We start from the raw sequence: 21,596 nt of genomic DNA, 5'->3' as shown, positions 1-21,596 counted from the left end.
AGCTCAGCCACTGACCTAAGCCAACCAGATGATGGGCAGATTCCCAACAATGTGAGACAGAGCCATATGCCCTCCCTGACCTGCTCAGTGTAAAATATGTTGCTCCTTCACTCCCACCTTCCTCATCTCATGTGAAATGTCTCCAGTGGCCCACACTAATCCAGACGTATGTAGGAAAAGTGAATTTGGGGAAACATGGCTCCAGCGTAGGCACACTGACACAATATAGATCTACCAGGGCTTACCTGGTGTTAGCTTAGCATCCGTTCACACCTCTTAACCATGCTAAAGTTGCCTCCCAAAAAGACCGTGGTGACTGGGCACAGTGGCTCACACCTGTAATCCTAGCACTTTGGGAGGTCAAAGCAGGTGGATCACTTGAGGCCAGGAGTTCAAGACCAGCCTGGCCAACATGGAGAAACACCTTCTCTACTAAAAATACAAAAATTAGCCTGGCGCACCTGTAATCCCAGCTACTGTAGAGGCTGAGGCAGGAGAATCACTTGAACCCAGGAGACAGAGGTTACAGTGAGCCAAGATCGCACCACTGCACTGTAGCCTCGGCCACGGAGTGAGACTTTGGAAAAGAAAAAAAAGGCAAAATCATGCTTCCGCCTAACAATGAAACTTTCTCTCATCCAACAGAAAATGCATTAATCCTCTTCTCTTTATTCGTCTTTGAGTGATATTCATTCTGCTTGTAACTAAGTCGCATTCCCTTTTTGATATCTTGTAACTTAATACTGAGATATAAAGTTAACTACCATTAACACATATTATGTTGCATAGTAGAGAAATTGAGTGGAGGAATAGGAAAAAAAAACTGGTTAGCTGGGTATGGTGGTGCATGCCTGTAGTCCCAGCTACTCGGAGGACTAAGCGGTAGGATCAGTTGAGCCCAGGAGTTCAAGACCAGCCTGGGCAACACAGCGAGAGCTCATCTCAAAAAATAATAATAAATAAATAAACTGGTTAATATATGCACAAATACATTTATATCAAGATAAAAAGAAATATTCAACACTATTACCTTCCTCATTTCTCAAACTGGTTGTGTGGTTTTTGACTGACATTTATAACTACCTTCCACTACTCATTCTATATTCCCCTTGGAATTCCCCATGTTCATGAACAGGAATTCCAAGGGGAACATAGATGGAATATAGATGGACATAGATGGACATAGATAAAATATTCTCCTTGGAATACGCCCACCTCAGTGAGTCCAAGTTCCTTGCCTGGTGACTCAAAGCCTCATTCCTGAAGGGCCTGGACCATGATCAGTCCTCTGTGTACTAGGTTGGTGTCACTTTCTATTGACATTAATCACAGACACATAGAGTACATACTCCTCACCCTCACTGTGAAGTGGCAGTCCAATTTCTCCTTGGTAATTAGGATCAGTAACCCTAGGTGGGAAAGGAACCCCCTTCCTTGCTTGTGTATTCACTGGCATGAGGAGATGGCAAACTCAGCTGTCAGTTTAGTGGAACCACCATTGTATTCCCTGATGGAAGCATTCCCCCCGCAGGAGCTAAGATTTCTGCAATAGCAGAGCCCAAAGTTACAGGAATGGGAAGGAAAAATTACTACTCGAACACCAGGGTGATAGTGAGAAAAGCCACTCCCATTTTGACCCCATGATTCTTGGACCCATGAATCCTGACAATGGGAGAAATAGCATCACATACTGGTCACTGACTTAAAGCATCCTGGAGGACATAACCCTAGGCCAGCAAGGTGTTGCTACCCAGCTGGTGCTGTAACTGAGCCTTTAAAATCCATTCCACTGTTCTAATCTGGCCACCTGCTTCACTGTGAGGCCAGTGAAGCCCATGATCAGAAGCTCATATCTGTACTTCCTTTGCTGTAAGATTACTTTCTTGGTCAGAAGCAATGGTGGTTGAAATTTTATAACAAATAAAATTAAGCCCATGGATGGTAGGTTTGGCAGAGCATTGTAGCAGTCAGGGAAGGCACATCCATATCCAGAGTAAATGTCTATTCCAGGGAAGACAAAGCACTGTGCCTTCCATGATGGAAAAGGTCCAATGTAATCAATCTTCCACCAGTTGGTTTTCTAGCCCAGGGAATGGTGCCATATTGGCATAGATTTCTATCTTGGCAGGCTGAGCACTCAGCAATGGCTGGAGCCAAATTGGCCTTGATGAGTGGAAATCCATGTTGCTGTGTCCATACATAGCCCTGCCCCCATGGCCATGATGTATGTAAGCCCATTGGGCAACAGTGGCTGGGGAAAGAGACTAGCAGATGCTGTCAGAATGAGTCATCTTATTCAGCTGATTTTAAAATCCTCTTCTGCTGTGGCTGCTCTTTGGTTAACATTCATATGGGATACATATTCTCATGTTTTGTGTGCATTCAGAGGTATCCATATACCTCTTCCCCAGGACTCCTTGTCACCAGTTTTCTAATCATGTCTCTTGGAAGTTCTGACTATCAGACTAAACCATTAACCGCTCTCTGTGATTTTGTGTAAATCTGCAACTTACGGCCATCTTCTCTTCTAGGTAAAATGAACACTCACTTGAATTGCTCCAAGTTCTGCCCACTGAGGGGGTTTTCCTTTGGCACTGTCCTTCACGGGCACCCCAGAGTGGAGCTGTAGTGCCTCAGCTAGCCACTTTGGGTAATACCAGCACTATAAACTATGCTCCAGTTTGTTTTTTCCTCCATCAAGTAGTCGTAGGAAACTCCCCATGAAGCCACAGATGCAGACTGAGAGGGAGCAGTCAACTTGGCAACAGTACTGGCCAGGCCAAGGTCCTGTACTACTTGCTTTTGCAACTTATTTGTGCCTACAGGACCTACTTGGGCCCAATCTCATATTCCATTTGATGATGGAACACTGCTGTGTGCACCCAACTTTCTGCCTTGGGTCAGATGACTCTTGTTCACGATGGAAACTCAGGTCAAAAGACAACATGGTGGCCCATGGTGATGCATTCAGTGTTTATTATTGATAGTAGCTAGAAGATGTTTCTCAAAAGGTGAATAGTTATCCTCGGGGAATGACACAGCTTTGCTCCAAATCATTAAGTGCTATGCTGGGGTTCACCTATAAAGGCCCGCCAAAGGCTCCAAACAGCCTCCCTTTCCATCACAGCTACTTTAAGCACCACCATGTCAGTTGGGTCTTAAGGCCTAAGTGGCAGAGCAGCTTGCCCAGCAGCCTGAACTTGTATACAGAGCCTACATTCATTGTTCTGGGGTCTCATTCAAAACTGGCAGTCTTTTAGGATTCAAAATAGTTCAAAGCTGGAAACAACCAAATGCCCATCAGGCAGTAAATGGATAAACAAATTGTGGTATATTCTTATAATGGAATTATCCAGTAACAAAAAGAACAAACTACTGAGGAACACAACATAGATGAATCTCAAAAACATTATGCTGAGCAAGATGGACACAAAACAGTGAATGCTGTATGATTCCATTTGTGTGAAACACTAGAAAAGATAAGTACAATTTATAGCAACAGAAAGCAGATCAGTGGTTGCCTGGAGCTGGGGCTAGGGCTGGATATTGACTGGAGAGGGACACAGGGGAACTTTTTGGGGTAATGGAAATGTCTCATATCTTTATTTTTGATGATGGTTACATGGTTGTTCACATTTGTCAGAACTTGTCAAACTGTACTCTCAAAATGAGTACATTTTATTGTATGTAACTTATACTTCAATAAAACTGATTTTAAAAGAGCATTTCAAAAAATTTTTTTAGCTGAGCACAGTGGCATGCACCTGTAGTCCCAGCTACTCGGGAGGCTGAGTTTGAAGAATTGCTTGAGCACAGGAGTTCAAAGCCAGCCTGGGCAACACAGCAAGACCCTATCTCTAAAAAAATTTTTAAAATTAAAAATGTTTGATGTTTAGTTAGCTCAGTAGTATTTTTCACTTAGGAGTTAAAATGAGTTTCATAGAAACATAAATAACTTTATTTAATAAGAATTTAATAAAGGAATTTATATTAACCAAACTATGGAATGTATGGATTAGAGGATGTCCTGGCTTTGTATTTCAGAAAGATTAGAAATATTGAATGGTGGAAAACTCTCACCCATTCTTTTTACACAGACACGCAATGTTTCCTTTAGAGCCAAGTCAAGTATACAAATACTTTATTATATATCCCTTATTCCTCTGTTTGCTTTGGCCTGTATTTTCAGTAGTTAAGTAATAGGACCATTCATCTGTGACTCTAAGGTAAGGTGACCAGACATCTATGACAAAGGAGAAAAAGCAATACAGTGGAGCAAAGATAGTCTTTTCAACAAATGGTGCTGGAACAACTGGACAGCCACATGCAAAAAAATGAATCTAGACACAGACCTTATGTCCCTCACAAAAATCATCAACACATTAGTCTCTGTGTGTTTTCTGCTTCTTGTATCTCTTTAGCAATGAGTTGTTGGATTTGAAATAAAATATGATCTTATAGGATTTTCAACATGGCAACTATTTTTAAATATGTGTGGTGAGAAGAGTTACAAGTAATTTGTTACAGGAGTAATCCAGGGTTTTACACTGACCTACTAAAGGAACCATAGCATTAGAAACTGTCTTAGTCCATTTGTGTTGCTATAAAGGAATACCTGAGACTGGGAAATTACAAAGAAAACAAGTTGATTTGGCTCATGGTTCTGCAGGCTGTACAAGAAGCATGGAACAAACATCTGCTTCTGGTGAGGCCTCAGAAATCTTCCACTTATGGCAAAAGGAGAAGGGGAGGTGAAGAGCTTGTAGAGATTACAAGGTGAGAGAGAGGAAGCAAGAGTGAGAGGGGTGGAAGGATCCAGGCTCTTTTAACAATCAGTTCTTGCAGGAACCACTAGAATAAAAACTCACTCATTACTGTGAGAACGGCACCAAGCCATTTATCACCATGACCAAAACACCTCCTACTAGGCCCTGCCTCCAATATTAGGGATCAAATTTCAACATGAGATTTGTAGGGAACAAATATTCAAACTATATCAGTTACAGTTTTACAGGCCTAGATAGAGGATCAGATGACATCTGGGCAGGAGGACTGTTATATATCCTCTATGTTCTTTTATTTCTTCACTCATTCAACAAATACTTACTGAGCATATATACCATGTGTCATGCACTGGCTTAGTACCAAGCAATAGACCCAGTTAGTGTTAATATTGTTTAGGATTAAGTTCTTTTGCATATAAACAAAAAAAAATAAAATAGCAATGGTTTAAACATGTAAGCTTTCATTTGCCTCTCATTAAAGGAATTCCAGGGGTAGGCAAGCCAGGGCTGGTGTGGTCCAAGGTGAACAAGAACATAGGTGCCTTCTTTCTTCCTCTTCTACCCATCATAAAGCAGGTTTCTGCCTTAACATCACCTGATTGCCTGAGACAGCTTTGAAGTGTCTGCCATCTGCACCGCATTTTAGGAAGCAGGAAAGAGAAAGAGTAAGAAGTGAAATGAGGAATTATGTCTTCAACGAGCTTTCTTGGAAATCCCACCCTTCGACTTCCACTTCTATCTTATTGGCCAGAATGCTGTTCCATGGCCATTGCTAGCTTCAGAAAAGACGAGGAATGCAATCTGTCAGCCGGGCACTTTACTGCCTTGAATAGAGCTTGGAATGAATGGGAAACATTTTGAGTAGTCAACTATCTCAATCTTTTTTTATAGAGGATGTCAGGAAAATCTTACCAGAGGAAGTGGTGTCTTGGCAAATACAAAGGAAAGAAGAAACAATATGTTCAAAGATCCTGAGCAAGAGAAAGTCACCATAAAGTTGAGGACCTGAAAAAATTTCCATTTAGTGGGAAATCTGATTGAAAAGATGATGTGGGAGGGGTTGGAGAACCACATCACAAAGGGCCATGCCTCTTCCATTAAGGAGTTTCAAAATGATCCTGGGGGCGAAGAGAAGCCACTTGAGGATTTTAAGAGGAGGAGTCTCACAAATGGATTTGCATTGTAGAGCACTCTGGCTGCAGTGTGGAGCATGGATTGAGTGACCAGCACGGAGACAGGGAGAGCAGCTGGGGTCTGTTCCAGAGAAGAGATGGTGGATTAGACTAGGGTGGTGGCCATGGCCTTAGACAGAAGTTTGTGCATTGAGGGTCTGTTTACTAAATAGCAGCACAATGCTTAGTGAGGGATGGGGGGTAAGGAAGAGGAGTCAAGAATGGTGCTCAGATTTCTGACTTAAACAACCAGATGAATGTCGGTGCCACTGCCTGAGAAGTCCCTCTCAAGACCCTTTAGCTATCCTCAGTCTTACAGTACTTGGTTGGGGCCATTTGGGAATGTTGCTGAAGTTCTCCTTGCTTGGCTGATTTTGGCTATTCTTGAGTAAATGTTTGATAAGCACCATAGCCCCCAAACAACCAATTTGACAGTTGGATTGAGACATGGCAAAATTAGACTTGATGCAGATGTATGTGTATTAAAAATGAATGCCCATCTCCTATGGCCTCCTGATAAAGAAGAGAGAAGTGTGTTCGGCTAGCAGAGAGAAGGAGCGTGGGGTGGGATCAATGAAGAGTCCATGAACCCTGTGCAGTGACTAGAGAACTGAATGACAAGCTCCATTTCCCCCATGTGTGTGGCTATGGGGTCCCCAGATCTAGGTTAGGGATGCAGTATCCACACCTCATCTTGGGACTGAATTACAACTCTTTCAACCAAAGAGCATCTGTGCCCACAGAGAAGTGGGAAGGAAAATTAGAAAAGTGGTTGTCCCCCCCCATAAAATGCTCTCAGGGTACAGACAACCCATTCTCTTAGGGATGAGCTGGGAGAAGAGATTTCTTTTTCTGCCTTTTATTGACAGAAATTTTGCAACATGCAAGGAAATAGGATATTCAGATTAAATGACTGGACATTCAAATATTCAAAAGTTAAGTTCCTTCCCCCAGCAAAATTAGCCTGACCACATTAACAGAGTATATATTGCATGAAAGTGGTTTAGTTCCTGTTTTCCTTTTGAATAAACTGGCTAAAAATATTACTGTTTGTGGTGTTAAATGGATTCATAACTAACACAGGATGTGGCTAAATTCATATTACTGTGATAATTTTAATTGAATTTTCTGACTCCTACATGTTTGTCAACTTTTAACACTGTATTAAACATAAGATTCCAATGTTATTAATATGAAGTGCTCACGTTCCCTTACGACTGTGATTATACTTTGTTATCATTCCTGAATGTTGTATTAAGTCTATTTAAAAGATATCCCAAGAGACCCTTATATGTTTACTGCATTAGAAGAAAAACAGATGTTCTCACACATCCTGAGAGATAATACAATTTACATTGCGTATGAAGCTTGTTGAGAACCACTTAAAGATCTTTCTAGGTGGCCAGAGGGTTTAAGTAATCCATAGCATCCGACAGCGTATCATATTAGAAAATTAGAAAAAAATGCCAATCACATTTTCCAAATGCAAAAGCACATTTAAAAATTATCCTCTAGAGGCTGGGCACGGTGGCTCACACCTGTAATCCCAGCACTTTGGGAGGCCGAGGTGGGCGGATCATGAGGTCAAGAGATCAAGACCACCCTGGCCAACATGGGGAAACCCCGTCTCTACTAAAAATACAAAAATTAGCTGGGCTTGGTGGCATGCGCCTGTAGTCCCAGCTACTTGGGAGGCTGAGGCAGGAGAATTGCTTGAACCTAGGAGGCGGAGGTTGCAATGAGCCGAGATCACGCCACTGCACTCCAGCCTAGCGACAGAGCAAGACTCCGTCTCAAAAAAAACAAACAAAAAAACAAAACAAAACAAAACAAAAAAATTATCCTCTGGGGGAAAAAAAGGGAACAGAGCATTTGAACCACAGTCCTACTGTTCTCAGGCTGTGATTGAATTACAATCACGAATTAGAACTGACATGAGTTTTTCAGCAGAATATCCTGACCGGTTGCCTCACTCACTTGGAACTTGTCCATAGTCTCACTTCTCTAGAAGAAGCCAACAACCTATGACATAGCCAAAGATGACACTGGACAATCAAAATAGATTAAACAGAGAATAGTCACTAAACAGTATTGACTCTTGGAAATGCCCTAACCAGCCTGGTTATTTTATGAAGGATTGTAACAAGCTTAGTTCTCTGAAATCTATACCTAGAGCAGATAATAAGCAAGAAAGTAAGGAGAAATGAGAAGGATACAGAAATATTTGTTGAATGCAGCTAAATGCAAGCAGCCTTACACATATTATTTAATCTTTACGACATTCCTTTGAAGAGGTATGATTATCCCGGTCCTCAGATGAGGATACTGAGACAGAGAGAGGTCACGCCATGTGAGTGCACCATGTGCATGCAACGAAGCTGAAATCCTAGCCTAGAGAGTCATCATTACATGACCAACAATTACTAATTTTTATGGAATGTTTTATAGGTATACCAGATACAGCACTTTATATCTATTATAACCCTTAATTCTTACAAAGGACTTTAAATCAACCTTCATTATTGTCACCATGCCATAGATGAGTGAATTGAGGCTTGGAAAGTGTAGGTCCCTTTCCCACCATTGCACAACTAGCTGACAACTGAGACAGGACTCAGACCCGGTCAGTGTGATGCCTGAGCTCCTGGGATTTCACCACAGCCTGCACTGTGCTGACAGGCACAATGGCAACAGAAGTGGCAACTTGATGGCAGAACACAAAAATAAAGCTAGGCAGGCCAAGACATCCGAAAGATGCTGCTGTCACTCAAGATGAAGGCAGTAGTTTGGATCAAGGGAAGACTGTAAGACATGTGCCCACATTCTCTGTGAACTTGGGGGAGGGAGTGTCCAGGTGTTCAGTGGTCAGCTATGAGCATAGCGGGAGAGGGCTGTCATGACCTCAAATGTCAAGGTTTTACAGGAGGCCTGGGAGCTGCATTGGGCAGCTAGGGCGACTCTGATCCTGGCTACTGATGTGACCTCAGCTTCCAGTGTAAACACCATGTTTTGACCCTGAGCTTTGTGGAATGGAGAGAATAAAAGGCCTTTTTTGAGAAGGTGGCAGGGATGGCAGGTTCCAGAGAAAGCAATAGGTGAGAGGAACTTTCAGAGAAGAGGCTGAAGCCACACGAGAGTTTGCAGTTCATAGTGTGAGCATCCCAAAGGGCACAGTGGATGGGTATGCAATGGAGAAAAGGATGGAGGATGGAGAAAAGGATGGAGGAAGGGGGCAAGGGTGGGTCAGAGACATGGAGAGAACTGACCAATAAGGCAGTGTGTAGTTGTGGAGTTATTATAGATATGCATATATATATACATATGCATATCTGTAATAGGTTTTCATTCACAGTTCCTGGCTCATAACTCCCATAGCCCTTACTACAGTCTTTTGTTATAAGGTTGAGTGTGTTAGACCTCAGAGGCAGGCCTCAAAAACAGAATCTTTTGGCCAGGCAAGGTGGCTCACGCCTGTGATCCCAGCACTTTGGGAGGCCGAGGCAAGTGGATCACCTGAGGTCGGGAGTTTGAGACCAGCCTGACCAACACGGAGAAACCCCATCTCTATTAAAAATACAAAATTAGCCAGGCGTGGTGGCACATGCCTGTAATCCCAGCTACTCGGGAGGCTGAGGCAGGAGAATCGCTTGAACCTGGGAGGTGGAGGTTGCGGTGAGCTGAGATTGCGCCATTGCACTCCACCCTGGCAACAAGAGTGAAACTCCATCTCAAAAAAAAAAAAAAAGAAAAAAATAAACAGAATTTTTCTGACCTACTCCCCCAACCCCTTTCACCTGCCTCTCAAGGCAGGACTCTAATCTTGCCCCCACCCCACCTTTCTGATTGTGGGTCTTAGAACCCTCCCCAGAGAAGGTCTTGCCCTATATCCTGGGGAAAGAATGTGGGTGTCTTGAAGCTTCCATAAAAACCGAAGAGGACTGGGTTGGGGAGCTGAACATGTAGAGGCTGATAGGCAGGTGAAGGAGAACTCACTCATGTACGAGAGGGTGGTGCACCCCCGCTCCACAGGGACAGAAGCTCCTGCACTATGTACCTTTCCACACCTCGCCCTATGCATCTCTTTATCTGCCTACTTTTATCCTTTAAAATGTCCTTTGCAATAAACTGGTAGCTGTGTTTCCCTGAGTTCTATGAGCCACTCTAGCAAATCAACCAAACCCAAAGAGCGGAGTGGTGGGAATCTCAACTTGAAGTGGATTGGTCAGAAGTTCCAAAGGCCAGCTCTCTGACTGGGAGAAGGAGGGTTTAGTCTTGAGGATCTGACACTATCTCCCAGTAGACAGAGTCAGAATCAAATTGGAGGACACCAGCTGGTGTCCACTGCTTGGGGTTTTCCCCCACACCTTTGCTCACAGAAGTCTTCTGCATTGATGACTGTTGTTATGTTGCTATAAGTGAAGGGGAAAAACTCAATTTGGGAGTTTTTTCAAAAACAGTGATAAAGAATTTAACCCTGCCCAGAAAGAGGTCTGGCTTCTGCCCTCAGCTTCTGAGAGGTGATCTCTAAGGCTTTGGAACATCCTGCCTGCTAGAAGTGTTTTCATTTTCCTGGGGACATTGGGTCATGGTGTGTGATTTAGAGCAGGGACTGTGAGTGATGTGTAGCGGTGGAGAGTCTGGGAACAGATCGGCCGCATGGGCAGTCAGCTGTGCTCATGTGACAGAGCCACAGTAAAGACCCTGGACACCAAGGCTTCCCTGGTGGGGAACACTCCCTGCGTGTTGTCACACGTCAATGCCAGGAGAGTGTCGCTGTCCGTGACTCCACGGGAGAGGACCGTAGGGGCTCCATGTCAGGCACTGTCCTGGACTCTGTGCTGTGTGCTTCTTCCTTTGGCTGATTTTAATCTGTATTCCCTCCCTATAAGAGATCGCGACCATGAGTATAACAACTTTCAGTGAGTTCTGTCAGATCTCCCAGCGAATTATCACAACTCAGGGTGGTTTGGGGAACCCCTTGAACTTGTAGTTGGTGTCAGAAGTCAGGAGAGTGTTTTGTGGACTGTGTCCCCTCCCACTTCCAGTTGGCTAAAGGTTCACAGACCATCACTGACTGTACAAGGGAGGGTGGCTCATTGCAAGGGGGCTGATATTTTAGCCAATGACTAAGGAACACAGAGCTGCAAAGTGAGGTAGATTGACCCCCTTAGTCTCTTAAAGCAACACTTCTCAAAAGCTAATGTTCATGCAAATAACATCGAGATCTGATAAAATGCAGATTCTGATTCTGCAGGTCCAAGTGCGGCCTGATCTGCATTTCTGATAAGCTAATGCAACTGCTCCTTGGAGCACATGTTGAGTAAGAAGGTCTTACATCAATGGTTTCCAAACTGTGTTACATATTAAAATCCCCTAGGGAGTTTTTAATTATCCTCATGCCCAGGCTACACACCATCTAGTGGTATGAGGCCGGTGTCCCTTTTCTTGTTGTTGCAGTGTTGGCAGGTATAGTCAATCAAAGCATGGAGCCAGGTAAAGCTGTGCTCGTGATTGAAAAATGCAGGCCAACAATAGAGGTTGAGAGGTTGTGTTTTAGAAGGTTGTGAAATACAGAAAAAGAAGACTGACAAAGAAGCAAGTAGCTCCACGTGGGATTCTCCTTGTCCTTGGGGATCTCTTCCTTAGCATGCGGTGGCTGTCATGGCCACTCTGACACAGCCCTAGTTACTCAGATCCCTTGCAGCAGCTCAGCTCTGGAGGGGAGCCCGGGCTCAATGGCAGGAGTAGGCAAATGTTGGCCCAAACTCAGCATTGCAGTGACATTCTTATCAGGCCATTAAGTACTGATATTTTACTATTACTATATATTTGTTTTATCACTTTGAATGCTGGATTCAGTAGCTAGGAAAGGACAACCTTAGAGGTCAAAGGGCCACTTGCCTGAAAATAAGGTCCTGGAAAAAAAAAAAAAAAACAACCCAGAAGCCCAGAAGCCCAAGGGGATGCTCATGTGTTATAAAAGGAAACTCTATGGAGGGCTTTTCAAAATGCCTAGGCATCCGAGCATATCCTCATGGGAAAGACCTCCCCAACACGAATGTGGCCTCCACAGGGTTTCAAGAGGAGCCATGGAAAAGGCAGCTGGGGACATTTCCTGGGGAATTGGCCACTTCCCACCCCATAAGTGATGTCCTTGCCTCCCCATCCCACTGTGGGCCTCAGAGGTTCAAACTACCTGTTGCGTCTGCATGGTGTGGACATAGAGGCAGCCACACTGAGGAGCAAGCAAGAAAGGGCATGAGGATAACCTTGACTCCCAGGGCCCCAGAAGGCACTCACCACCTTCACTCTGGCCACTGCAATGTGGCAGAACTATACTCCCAAAGCCATACTGTTTCTTAGAATAATAAGAAAACTATCATACATTAAGTGCAGTAAATGTGCCAGGCACGGGACCAAGTGCTTTGTACCCAATGTCTCATCTAACATGGACAAAACCCAGTAAGACAGGTATTATATTATTGCCCTTTTTACAGAGGCAGTGAAGCTTGGAGAGCCCCAGGAACTTGGCCATAGTCACGTGACAAGTTAAAGCCCGGTTCTCAAAGCCAGGCTGCCAGGCTCCAAAGCCAGGGAAACCTAATTGTTTCTGAAGGCCAAGGGGACTCAAGCAACCAGTCCAAGGTCACATATTGACCTGGAGAAGGAGCAAGGCAGTGAACCCCAGAGAGAGGACAAGCCTCCTATGTGTTGTGGTGCCTCAGGACCCATCAGGAAATGATCTGGCCACAGAGATGACCCCTCCCAAGCCAAGGGATAGATTCTCAGAACCTTGACACAACTCAAAGCAGGGAGTACAGTGCATAATATGATAAGTGCCAGGAACAGAGTTGCCCGCAAAGGAAAATGAACACTGTGGCAAGCTCTAAGTTTTCCAACAGGAACCAGAGGCTATAAGCTAAGTAAAGTCATTCAACAAGTGCCCAGGGTGTGACGGTGTAAGCTTAGGAGAGACTGGTAGCCTTCTCAGAGGCCACAGATGCCCCAGCAGAACGCCCACCAATGTTTCCCACGTATAGGATCTTCTCCCCTTTGAAGCATCCAAGACAGCCATCAGCAGGCTGGAGACTATGTGCTAGGTCCTGGCTCAAGAACCCCCCACCTCCCACCTCCCACCTCCACCAAGCTCTCTTGCCAGCGGCCACCTCTCCTGGGCAGGAGCCAGAAGAATGCAGGGAGAACAGGAAAGAATGAATGATGCCCCCAAAAATGGGGCATCTGCCCTGGGCAATGATGGGATCCCTCTGGTTCTCACTCAAGTGGATGATGTCCTTCATCGACCCATCAGGTCTCCCTCTCCTGGTCCTTCACCCTCAGACTTGGAAATCCTCTCAGTGAGGACAGAGATACAGCTTTTTCCTGCCCAACTGCCTTTCTCAGGAAAGAGTAGAAAGGATCACCCAGCTTCCAATGGAACAGAGAGATGCTGTCAGCTTTTTGTGAATCTCTGAGCACTCAGCTCAGGCCTTTTTTTTTTTTTTTTTTTTTTTGAAGGTTAGCACATCCATCACATTCCCTAATGCCTATTCAGCATCTGTTCTCTAAAGAGCCAGGGCTAGGAGTTACCTCCAGAGGGACCCTTTCAGGGAGACCACAGTTATTTAATGCAAGGCAGAGAGTTCCTTTAGTGTTTGCTAGGAGTCTGACACCATAATTCAGATTTATGGAATAAAATTCTAGAAGAAATTTGGTTCAGAAGCAGGTAGAGTTTGATGTAGATCCTGGGGCCACTCTAGCTGCCCAATACTGCTTCTGGGAGCCTCGGTTCTTAAAAACCACTGAACATGGCCCTGGGCCCACGTCAAATTTGTAGGAGGCATGGTAGAAGATGCACACACACGTGCGTGTGCACACACACACATACACACACACACACCAGCACTGATAGCTTATGTTCCCAATGTGCCCCAAGGTGCCAAAGGATTTCCCAAATTCAGAAGTTTTCAGAGTCTTCTGTGTATGCCAGGGAGCATTGCGATTAAATGTGAGCATTTTTGTTTCTGTTGACTTCTGGAGCCTGGTTCACAGTGAAGTCAGTTCTACAGAGTTCTTGCAGAATTGTCCAGATGTGACAGGGTCCTCCTCTTCAAAAACGGGAGATGAGAGGAGGTGTGAGTGGGCAAAGGTGGGGTGCAGGAATCAGGCCATGCAGAGCTGCCCCTCCCTGGAGCCTGGGCCCTTTCAACCCTGTCTTTGCCAGAGCTGTGACCCCTTCACCTCCAAATGCCCAGATAATAGGAAGCAATTTCTGTCCTTTTTCTGAGTACCTCTTGCTTCACCAGCCCTCCCCAGACCAAACACACCCCAGACAAGGATGGGGGCAGGTACAGTTTCCAACTGTGACATCGGGGCAGTGCAATGTCAGAGGGCCAGAAGTTACAACATTATCTCACTTACTCATTTCCTTGTACCATGCAGGGAGGAAGTCCCATAGACTCAAGCCCGTCGAACGACAGTGTGGACACTTCCTCTTTCCTGACCTTTGTGTCACTCTACTTGATCTACCTCCTACCCACGACCCCCTCTTCAAAGTCCCCTGGGCCTGATGTCCTGGCCCCTTCCCCTCCTTGGGAAATTAATCCTTCCCTCCTCCACCACCAGTTCACCCAGCCTGCAGCCCCTTCTTGTATCTTGGAAAATCCAGCATCTCAGGCTTTGCTCGAACTCACACAGAGCCTCTTTTGCCTAGCCTTTGCTAAGTCAGGATTGGAGAAAATGGAAGGCAAAAAGGAAGATTAGTGAGCTCATGCACGCCAGCATGGCCAGAGAGAAGTTGGCCTTAGGCACATCAGAGCCAGGACCCAAATATCCCCGGATGCTCCATGCCTACAGTCCTGTGTCTGTACGGGTTAGCTTCTTTCTCTCCAGCTAGAGCTGGGCTCTAGTGCAAGCCTGATGGAGATAGTGGGTGTTTTATTCCAGTTTAGACTCCCCAGCAAGAAGAACTGCAACAGACATCCTCTGTTGTTATCTAGGGAAGCAGCCAGTCAAGTGAGACTTGAAGGAAACATATTCCTTCTGTCTGGGCGTGGTGGTTTGTGCCTGTAGTCCCACCACGTAGGGAGTCCAAGACAGGTGGATCACTTGAGGGCAGGAGTTCGATTCCGGCCTGGGCAACATGGTGAAACCCAGTCTCTACTAAAAGAAATATATATACAAATATACAAAAATTAGCCGGGCATGGTGGGACATACCTGTAATTCCAGCTACTTAAGAGGCTGAGGCAGGAGAATCGCTTGAACCTGGGAGATGGCGGTGGCAGTGAGCCAAGATTGTACCACTGCATTCCAGCCTGGGTGATGGAGTGAGACTGTCTCAAAAACAAACAAACAAACAACAACAAAAAACAAAAACATATTCTTTCTGTTAACATCACTTTGTTCCTAGACCTTACAAAATGACAATCCTGGCACCTTGGTCCTGGCTTACCTTACAAACTCCAGAACTAGTCTGTCTTCGAAACTGTTATCACTTGAATTTTGTTCCCAAAAGATATGTCTGTGTTCTAATTCCTGGAACCTCAGAATGTGACCTTATTTGCAAACAGGATCACTGCAGATGTAATTGGTTAAGTTAAGATGAGGTCATAATGGAGTAGCGCGGGCCTGTGATCCAATATGACTGATGTTCTTATGAGAAGAAACACAGAATCAGGCACACTGAGAAAATGCCATGTGACAATGGAGGCAGAGATGGGAGTGATCCGCCTGCAGGCCAAAGAACACCAGGGATTGCTGGCAACACTGGAAGCTAAGAGAAAACCATGGAGCAGCTTCTCCCCTGGAGACTTCAGCAGGAACACAGCCCTGCAGACAACCTGATTCCAGATTTCTAGCATCCAGAACTATGAGACAATACATGTCTGTTGTGTAAAGCCTCCCAGCTTGTGAGACTAGTTACGGCAACTCTAGAAAACTAATGCAGCAGCCAATATGGTGGTACCAGCTCAGATTGATTCTTTATGATCCCCAAATCTCCCCTGGATAGAAGATGCTTGTGTTTCAATTCATCCCACCAACATGGAAAATCGTTTTGGTTGAGGCTGCTCTGCTGTTGCTTGGCTACTGTCTATAAACTCACTATCTTCTAGGAACAAGGATGACATGCTCCTCAAGACGAAACAAATGACTCAACAGCAGGCAGTGTAAGTGGATTTACAAGTACTGCAGGCAAGAAATGATACAATATCTTTACTGGAAACTTGAGCAAAAGGCCTGCTGTGAGACATGGCAAAACTTTTATATCAGTCAACCTGCTGCAGTCCTTTGCTGTGTTGTGAAGCAAATAACAGAGAAGGCTCTGAGCTCCATGTTGTGCTCATGGACATCTCTGGGGCTCAAACATCTGCCATAATGCTTCTTCCTGCTTTGAGTGGCTTAGACATTCATTAATTTAAAGTATCAAGGACATAGGTACTGTTCAGAGATTCAAATTTTGCACATTTAATCAGTGGTCTGAATAAGGGATTGTTGCTGATATTGCAAATGGGTTGCCCAGTAAAATACAGGGCCCCCAATTTAAATTTTAATTTCAGACAAACAATGAATAATTTTTTAGTATCAGCATGCCGCAAATACGGTGTTGTTTTTTAGACAGAATCTCACTCTGCCACGCAGGCTGGAGTGCAATGGTGTGATCTCTGCTCACTGCAACCTCCGTCTCCAGGGCTCAAGTGATTCTCCTGCCTCAGCCCCACAAGTAGCTGGGATTACAGGCACTTGCCACCATGCCTGGCTAATTTTTGTATTTTTAGTAGAGACAGGGTTTCACCATGTTGGTCAGGCTGGTTTTGAACTCCTGACCTCAAATGATCCACCTGCCTCGGCCTCCCAAAGTGCTGGGATTACAGGCATGAGCCACCCTGCCTGGCCAGCATGTAATTTTTATTTGTTATACCTGCCAACCCTACCTGCAGGGCTGCACTTACACCCTAATACTGCACATTTAGAGATGTCACGGGATGTGACGGCCGTAATGAAATCCTTAATGGCACTATCTGATTGAAAGAAATGTTACATTTGTAATGGCCCAAGAAAAGGCTTTCCACTGTGAGGCTGCATCACCACATGCCACATAATCATACAAAGAATAGAGCATTTTGATGTGCTAATGTGTGGTATAAGAGCAGAAGGAGGAGGACACACTCCCCAACTGCACATACACAAGAAATTTGTAACCGTCGGAAATGGTAGAACTACAGAAAGTACATGAAATCAGTTACATAAACATTGACACCTCAGTCAGGTTTCTATTCTCTTTGGCAGTAGCACAATACAGAAAAATCACAAGTTTTTCAAGACAGAAAGCAAATAATATATGGCCTCTCTTAAAATCATACCAACTCCGTCTGTAATAGTGAGTCTGTCTTAAAGAAGGTCCACAGCAGCGGGGGTAGCATTGTGGATGGGGGGTTGTGTGGCTTTCCCTGATAAAACTCACATCCTCCTGCATGCCCCTTGCCAGATTGAGAAGCACTGATCTAAAGTGCCCTGAAGAAGTAAAAGACAATAAAAATATATTCTGGATGTTTTCTTCTGTCTTCCCTCTTCTATTTTAAGACTACATCTTGGAGACAGGTTAGGGTATGGAATAGAATCAATTTACTTCTCCATCTTGTAGCATCCACACTGTTCAGGTGGGATTGGCTCACCTGCAGCTCCAAGAGTGGGTTCTAATTTGCCCATGCTAATAGGTAAACCTCCCCTTGGCACATTAATGGGTTCATTAATGCAATCAGTGCACAGTGTTCTTCTGGAACGTGCCACCTTAAAAATATTCATCTCCCCAGTCTCCATTGCCACCACCAGTGACCATGTGGTCTGTTCTGGTCAATGAAAGATAAATGGAATTCTGGTTGTTGCCTCTGGGAAAGAGTTTCATGGTTTTTGTTTTTTAAATTTTCTCCTGTTAAAAGGGGATAGACTCATCAGGGGCATTAGCCTGTTCCTTTCTTTCTGCCAGGAGCTAAAATAAGATACCAAACGTGGAGGCGCCATCTTGCCACCTGGAAAACAAAATCCACGAGCCAAAGGAGATGGAACAGAAGGGTGAAAGGAGCCAGGGTCTTGAACAACTTCACCAGCCCCGGTCCATCTATCCCTGGAAAAAAATAATTATTATTATAACCCTACCTGAATAAAAAGAGAAGAAAATTAGCATAAAGGTAGATAAATAGAGCAATAGAACAAAATAGAGAGCCTTGAAATAGATCTCTACTGGCTATAAAATTAAAACTTGATCTACTTGGCCGGGTGTGGAGGCTCACGCCTGTAATCCCAGCACTTTGGTAGGCTGAGGTGGGTGAATCGCTTGAGCTCAGGAGCTCCAGACCAGCCTGAGCAACATGGCGAAATCCTGTGTCTACCAAAAATACAAGAAATTAGCCAAGCGTAGTGGTGCGTGCTTGTGGTCCCAGCTACTTGGGAGGCTGAGGTAGGAGGATCCCTTGAGCCCTGGAGGCAGAGGTTGCAGTGAGCCATGATGGTGCCACTACACTCCAGCCTGGGCAACAAGTGAGACCCAGTGTCAAAAACAAAAAAGCAAAAAAACCAAGTTGATCTACTGAACATAATTTGAAAGTTAAAGTTTCCACTCATCAAAAGATATTAAGAACACGAAAAGGCAAACCACAAACTAGGAGATAATTATTCACAATACATTTATCTGACAAACGGCTTGTATTCCGAAGATATGTAGTCCTATAAATGAAAAGCAAAAGACAAAGAAAAAGACAAACAACCCAATGTTTTTAAAGAATGAGCAAAAAGAGTTGAATGGACATGTCACAGAGGAAAGTATAGAAGTGGCTGATAAGCATTTGAAAAGGGGCTTGACATAATTAGTCATCAGAGAATAAAATTATTACAACCATGGAGATTTCACATCCACTGGAATGGCTGAAATGTTTAAACTGGCAACAGGAAATGCCAGGGAGCGTGTGGAGTAGCTGGAAAACACATACGTTGCTATTGGGAGAGTGAAATAGTACAGCCACGTTGAAAAACTGTTGTGCAGTTGCTTATAATATTAGATGGGTGCCTATTTATTACCCAGCAATTCTACTTGTAGTTATTTACCCCAGAAAAAGAAAAACATATGAAGTGAAAGACTTGTACAAGACTGTTTTTTAACAGCTTTATGCATAATAGGCAAAAATTGCCAACAGTTCAAATGTTCATCAACAAATAAATGGATAAACAAATTGTAGTATATTTATTCAATAGAACACTAGGAAATATAAAGGAAAACACTACTGATACATTCAATAACATGGATGAATCTCATAAACATTACATTGAGCCAAAGGAAGCTTCATACAAAAGATTGCATTCTGTATTATTCCATTTATATGATGCTCTATTATAGAAACATGTAAAACTAAGCTATGGTGAGAGGAATGAGAATGAAGGTTGCCTTGGCGGGAGGAGTTGGGATTGACAAGAAAGGGACAGGACACAATTTCCTATGGCAATAATATTTTTTTTGATGGAATGGTTTTATATAGCTATGTTATTCTACATTTGTCAAAACTCATTGAACTATGCACTTAAAATTTGTGCAATTTGCATGATGTAAACAATCTCTCTTAAAAAACTACCCTATTTGGTTAAGCTTCTGCAGTCAGGTTTCTATTAATACAGCCAAATGAAATCCCTGATTCAGGGAGGAAGCACTAGAGTTAAAGGCAAAGATAATAAAGATGAAAGGGACCAGGCGAGGTGGCTCACGTGTGTAATCCCAGCACTTTGGGAGGCTATGGTGGGCAGATCACTTGAGCTCAGAAGTTCAAGACCAGCCTGGGCAACATGGTGAAACCCCGTCTCTACCAAAAATACAAAAAATTAGCCAGGCTTGGTGATGTGCACCTATGATCCCAGCTACTTGGGAGGCTGAGGTGGGAGGATTGCTTGAGCACAGAAGGCAGAGGTTGCAGTGAGCCGTGATTGCCCCACTGCACTCCAGCCTGGGCGACAGAGTGAGACCCTGTCTCAAAAAAAAAAAAAAAGGTGAAATGAAGAATCGTCAGAAGGTCGGTAGTGTGGAATACAATGTGACCACTCCCTCTTAAATCTTCAGAAGCATGATAAAATGAATTGTATTAATCACATGATTTTATTAGATTTTCTGGTGCAAGTGGGTGGGAAAACTATGCGAAAAAACTGAGCTCTAGGACAAGCCCTATTGGGTGGAGATGGGATTGCATGTGCCTATTCCAAGGGGGCCTCAAGGGCCGGGGGAGGTAAGCTATCAGGCATTTTCAGGCAGCACGGGAAGGGGATCCCTCCCTATCCCTGCCCTATTTTCTAGTAGTGACGTCCTGCAGTGATTTTGAGTGGATTTAGCTCAGAGCAGTTTTTGCAGCCACATAGGACCCTCTTGTGGAAGATCTTTTCTCTTGACCATAGGATCTCAGATACCAAAATAGATGCCCCATATCAACTAAGACTGACCCTAAGGTTAAGGAAGTAAAGTTACCTGTGGGTCAAAGGTTCAGGGCCTGGCAGGCATGGCAAATTTCTAAATTCCTACAGCTGAACTCTAACAAAAAGAGCTATAAACTTTGATTTACAACCTGGAGCACTACAACTCTGATTGGACAGAGGCCTGACCTTACAAACATTCTTTTTGGATAAGCAGTTGCAGACCTTAAGCCAGTTTCAGCCAGTTTATAGAGGGTGCACACAAACCGTCTTTGGGTCCTCTAGTTCACCTTTTAACATAAAGAGCCAAATTCCACCAATTTTAGTGCCGAAACCCAGTCCCAAAATGAATATGAAAAGTATGTTACATATATGTTTATCTAATATGCAGGCATCAGCTCACCTCATAAATATGTATAGATTTTCCCCAAAAACCTGCTGAATATGTATGGTACTGGCCCTGTGAGGCATAAAACCCAACCTGTCCTTCCTCTCTTCAAAGAGAGAGCACTTTCAGTCCACATTGGAGACTCTCTTCTCTGTTTGCAAACTGGTATTACCAGTAAATTTCCCCTTTGTACTATTTAATAACCATCCTGGTGATCTTTTGGATGAACCCATTATTTTACCCATCAAATACTCTTGTCATCTGGCTCCCAAACCTTTTACACCCCAAGCCCAGCCAGAACTGAGGCTCCAAGAACAAAATCCTACAGTCGTCCACCTGAACTACACCGCCAACAGAGACTCTCATGGGGTCTTCACATTATTAGCAATGCAACCTAGTGTGTTGATACCAAAACATTCTCCAGCTTTTCTGCAGATCCCAACGAGGAAAAGAAACAAACATTCTGTTACAAATACCTACTGCAGTTTGCAGTTTGTAAGGCAGACACCAGGTGAATGCTTTTGATAATGGTGGTGGTGGTTGGTGGTGCTGATAGTGATAATGGTGATGATTGTATTCCACCAAATAGTGCTGCTTCTTTTTAACTCCTTTTTGGTGGAGCCACTGATCTCCTAGAAAGGCATGGGTTTAGAAAGTGAGAGAAATTGTGCTCACGATACTCCAACTTAGCAGTGACAGTGGCCATGCTATTTCTGGGAGGAAAATACATGACAAAGTGGTAATTTCTATCCTAGGCTCTCAAGGTCTCCTACAATAGAGAAACTTCCATTCTCCAACAGAAATGTACCGA

General features: G+C 44.1%; 1 protein-coding gene across 8 annotated transcripts in view; it reads right to left on the bottom strand.

The window, feature by feature from the left end:
* Positions 1 to 19,050, bottom strand: part of ALOX5AP (arachidonate 5-lipoxygenase activating protein) — a 55,922-nt gene extending 36,872 nt beyond the window's left edge. For 4 of the 8 annotated variants that reach the window (XM_054528873.2, XM_054528868.2, XM_054528870.2 and 1 more), the window contains exons 1-2: positions 15,407 to 19,050; positions 15,172 to 15,287 (exon numbers count right to left, since the gene is read on the bottom strand). Coding sequence is in view for 5 of the 8 variants with exons in the window: in XM_054528868.2 (XP_054384843.2) it covers positions 15,172 to 15,263 (92 nt within the window). In the remaining 3 variants the exon portion in view is untranslated. The remainder of the gene's footprint in view (positions 1 to 15,171; positions 15,288 to 15,406) is intronic. The other 4 variants (XM_054528875.2, XM_054528874.2, XM_054528871.2 and 1 more) reach the window with 2 other exon arrangements.
* Positions 19,051 to 21,596: the final 2,546 nt, after the last annotated feature.

Source organism: Pongo abelii, chromosome 14, assembly GCF_028885655.2.
Source record: "Pongo abelii isolate AG06213 chromosome 14, NHGRI_mPonAbe1-v2.0_pri, whole genome shotgun sequence".
Lineage (NCBI taxonomy): Eukaryota > Metazoa > Chordata > Mammalia > Primates > Hominidae > Pongo > Pongo abelii.
Note: the sequence above shows the minus strand (reverse complement) of the source record. Positions and strands in the feature narration are given on the sequence as shown.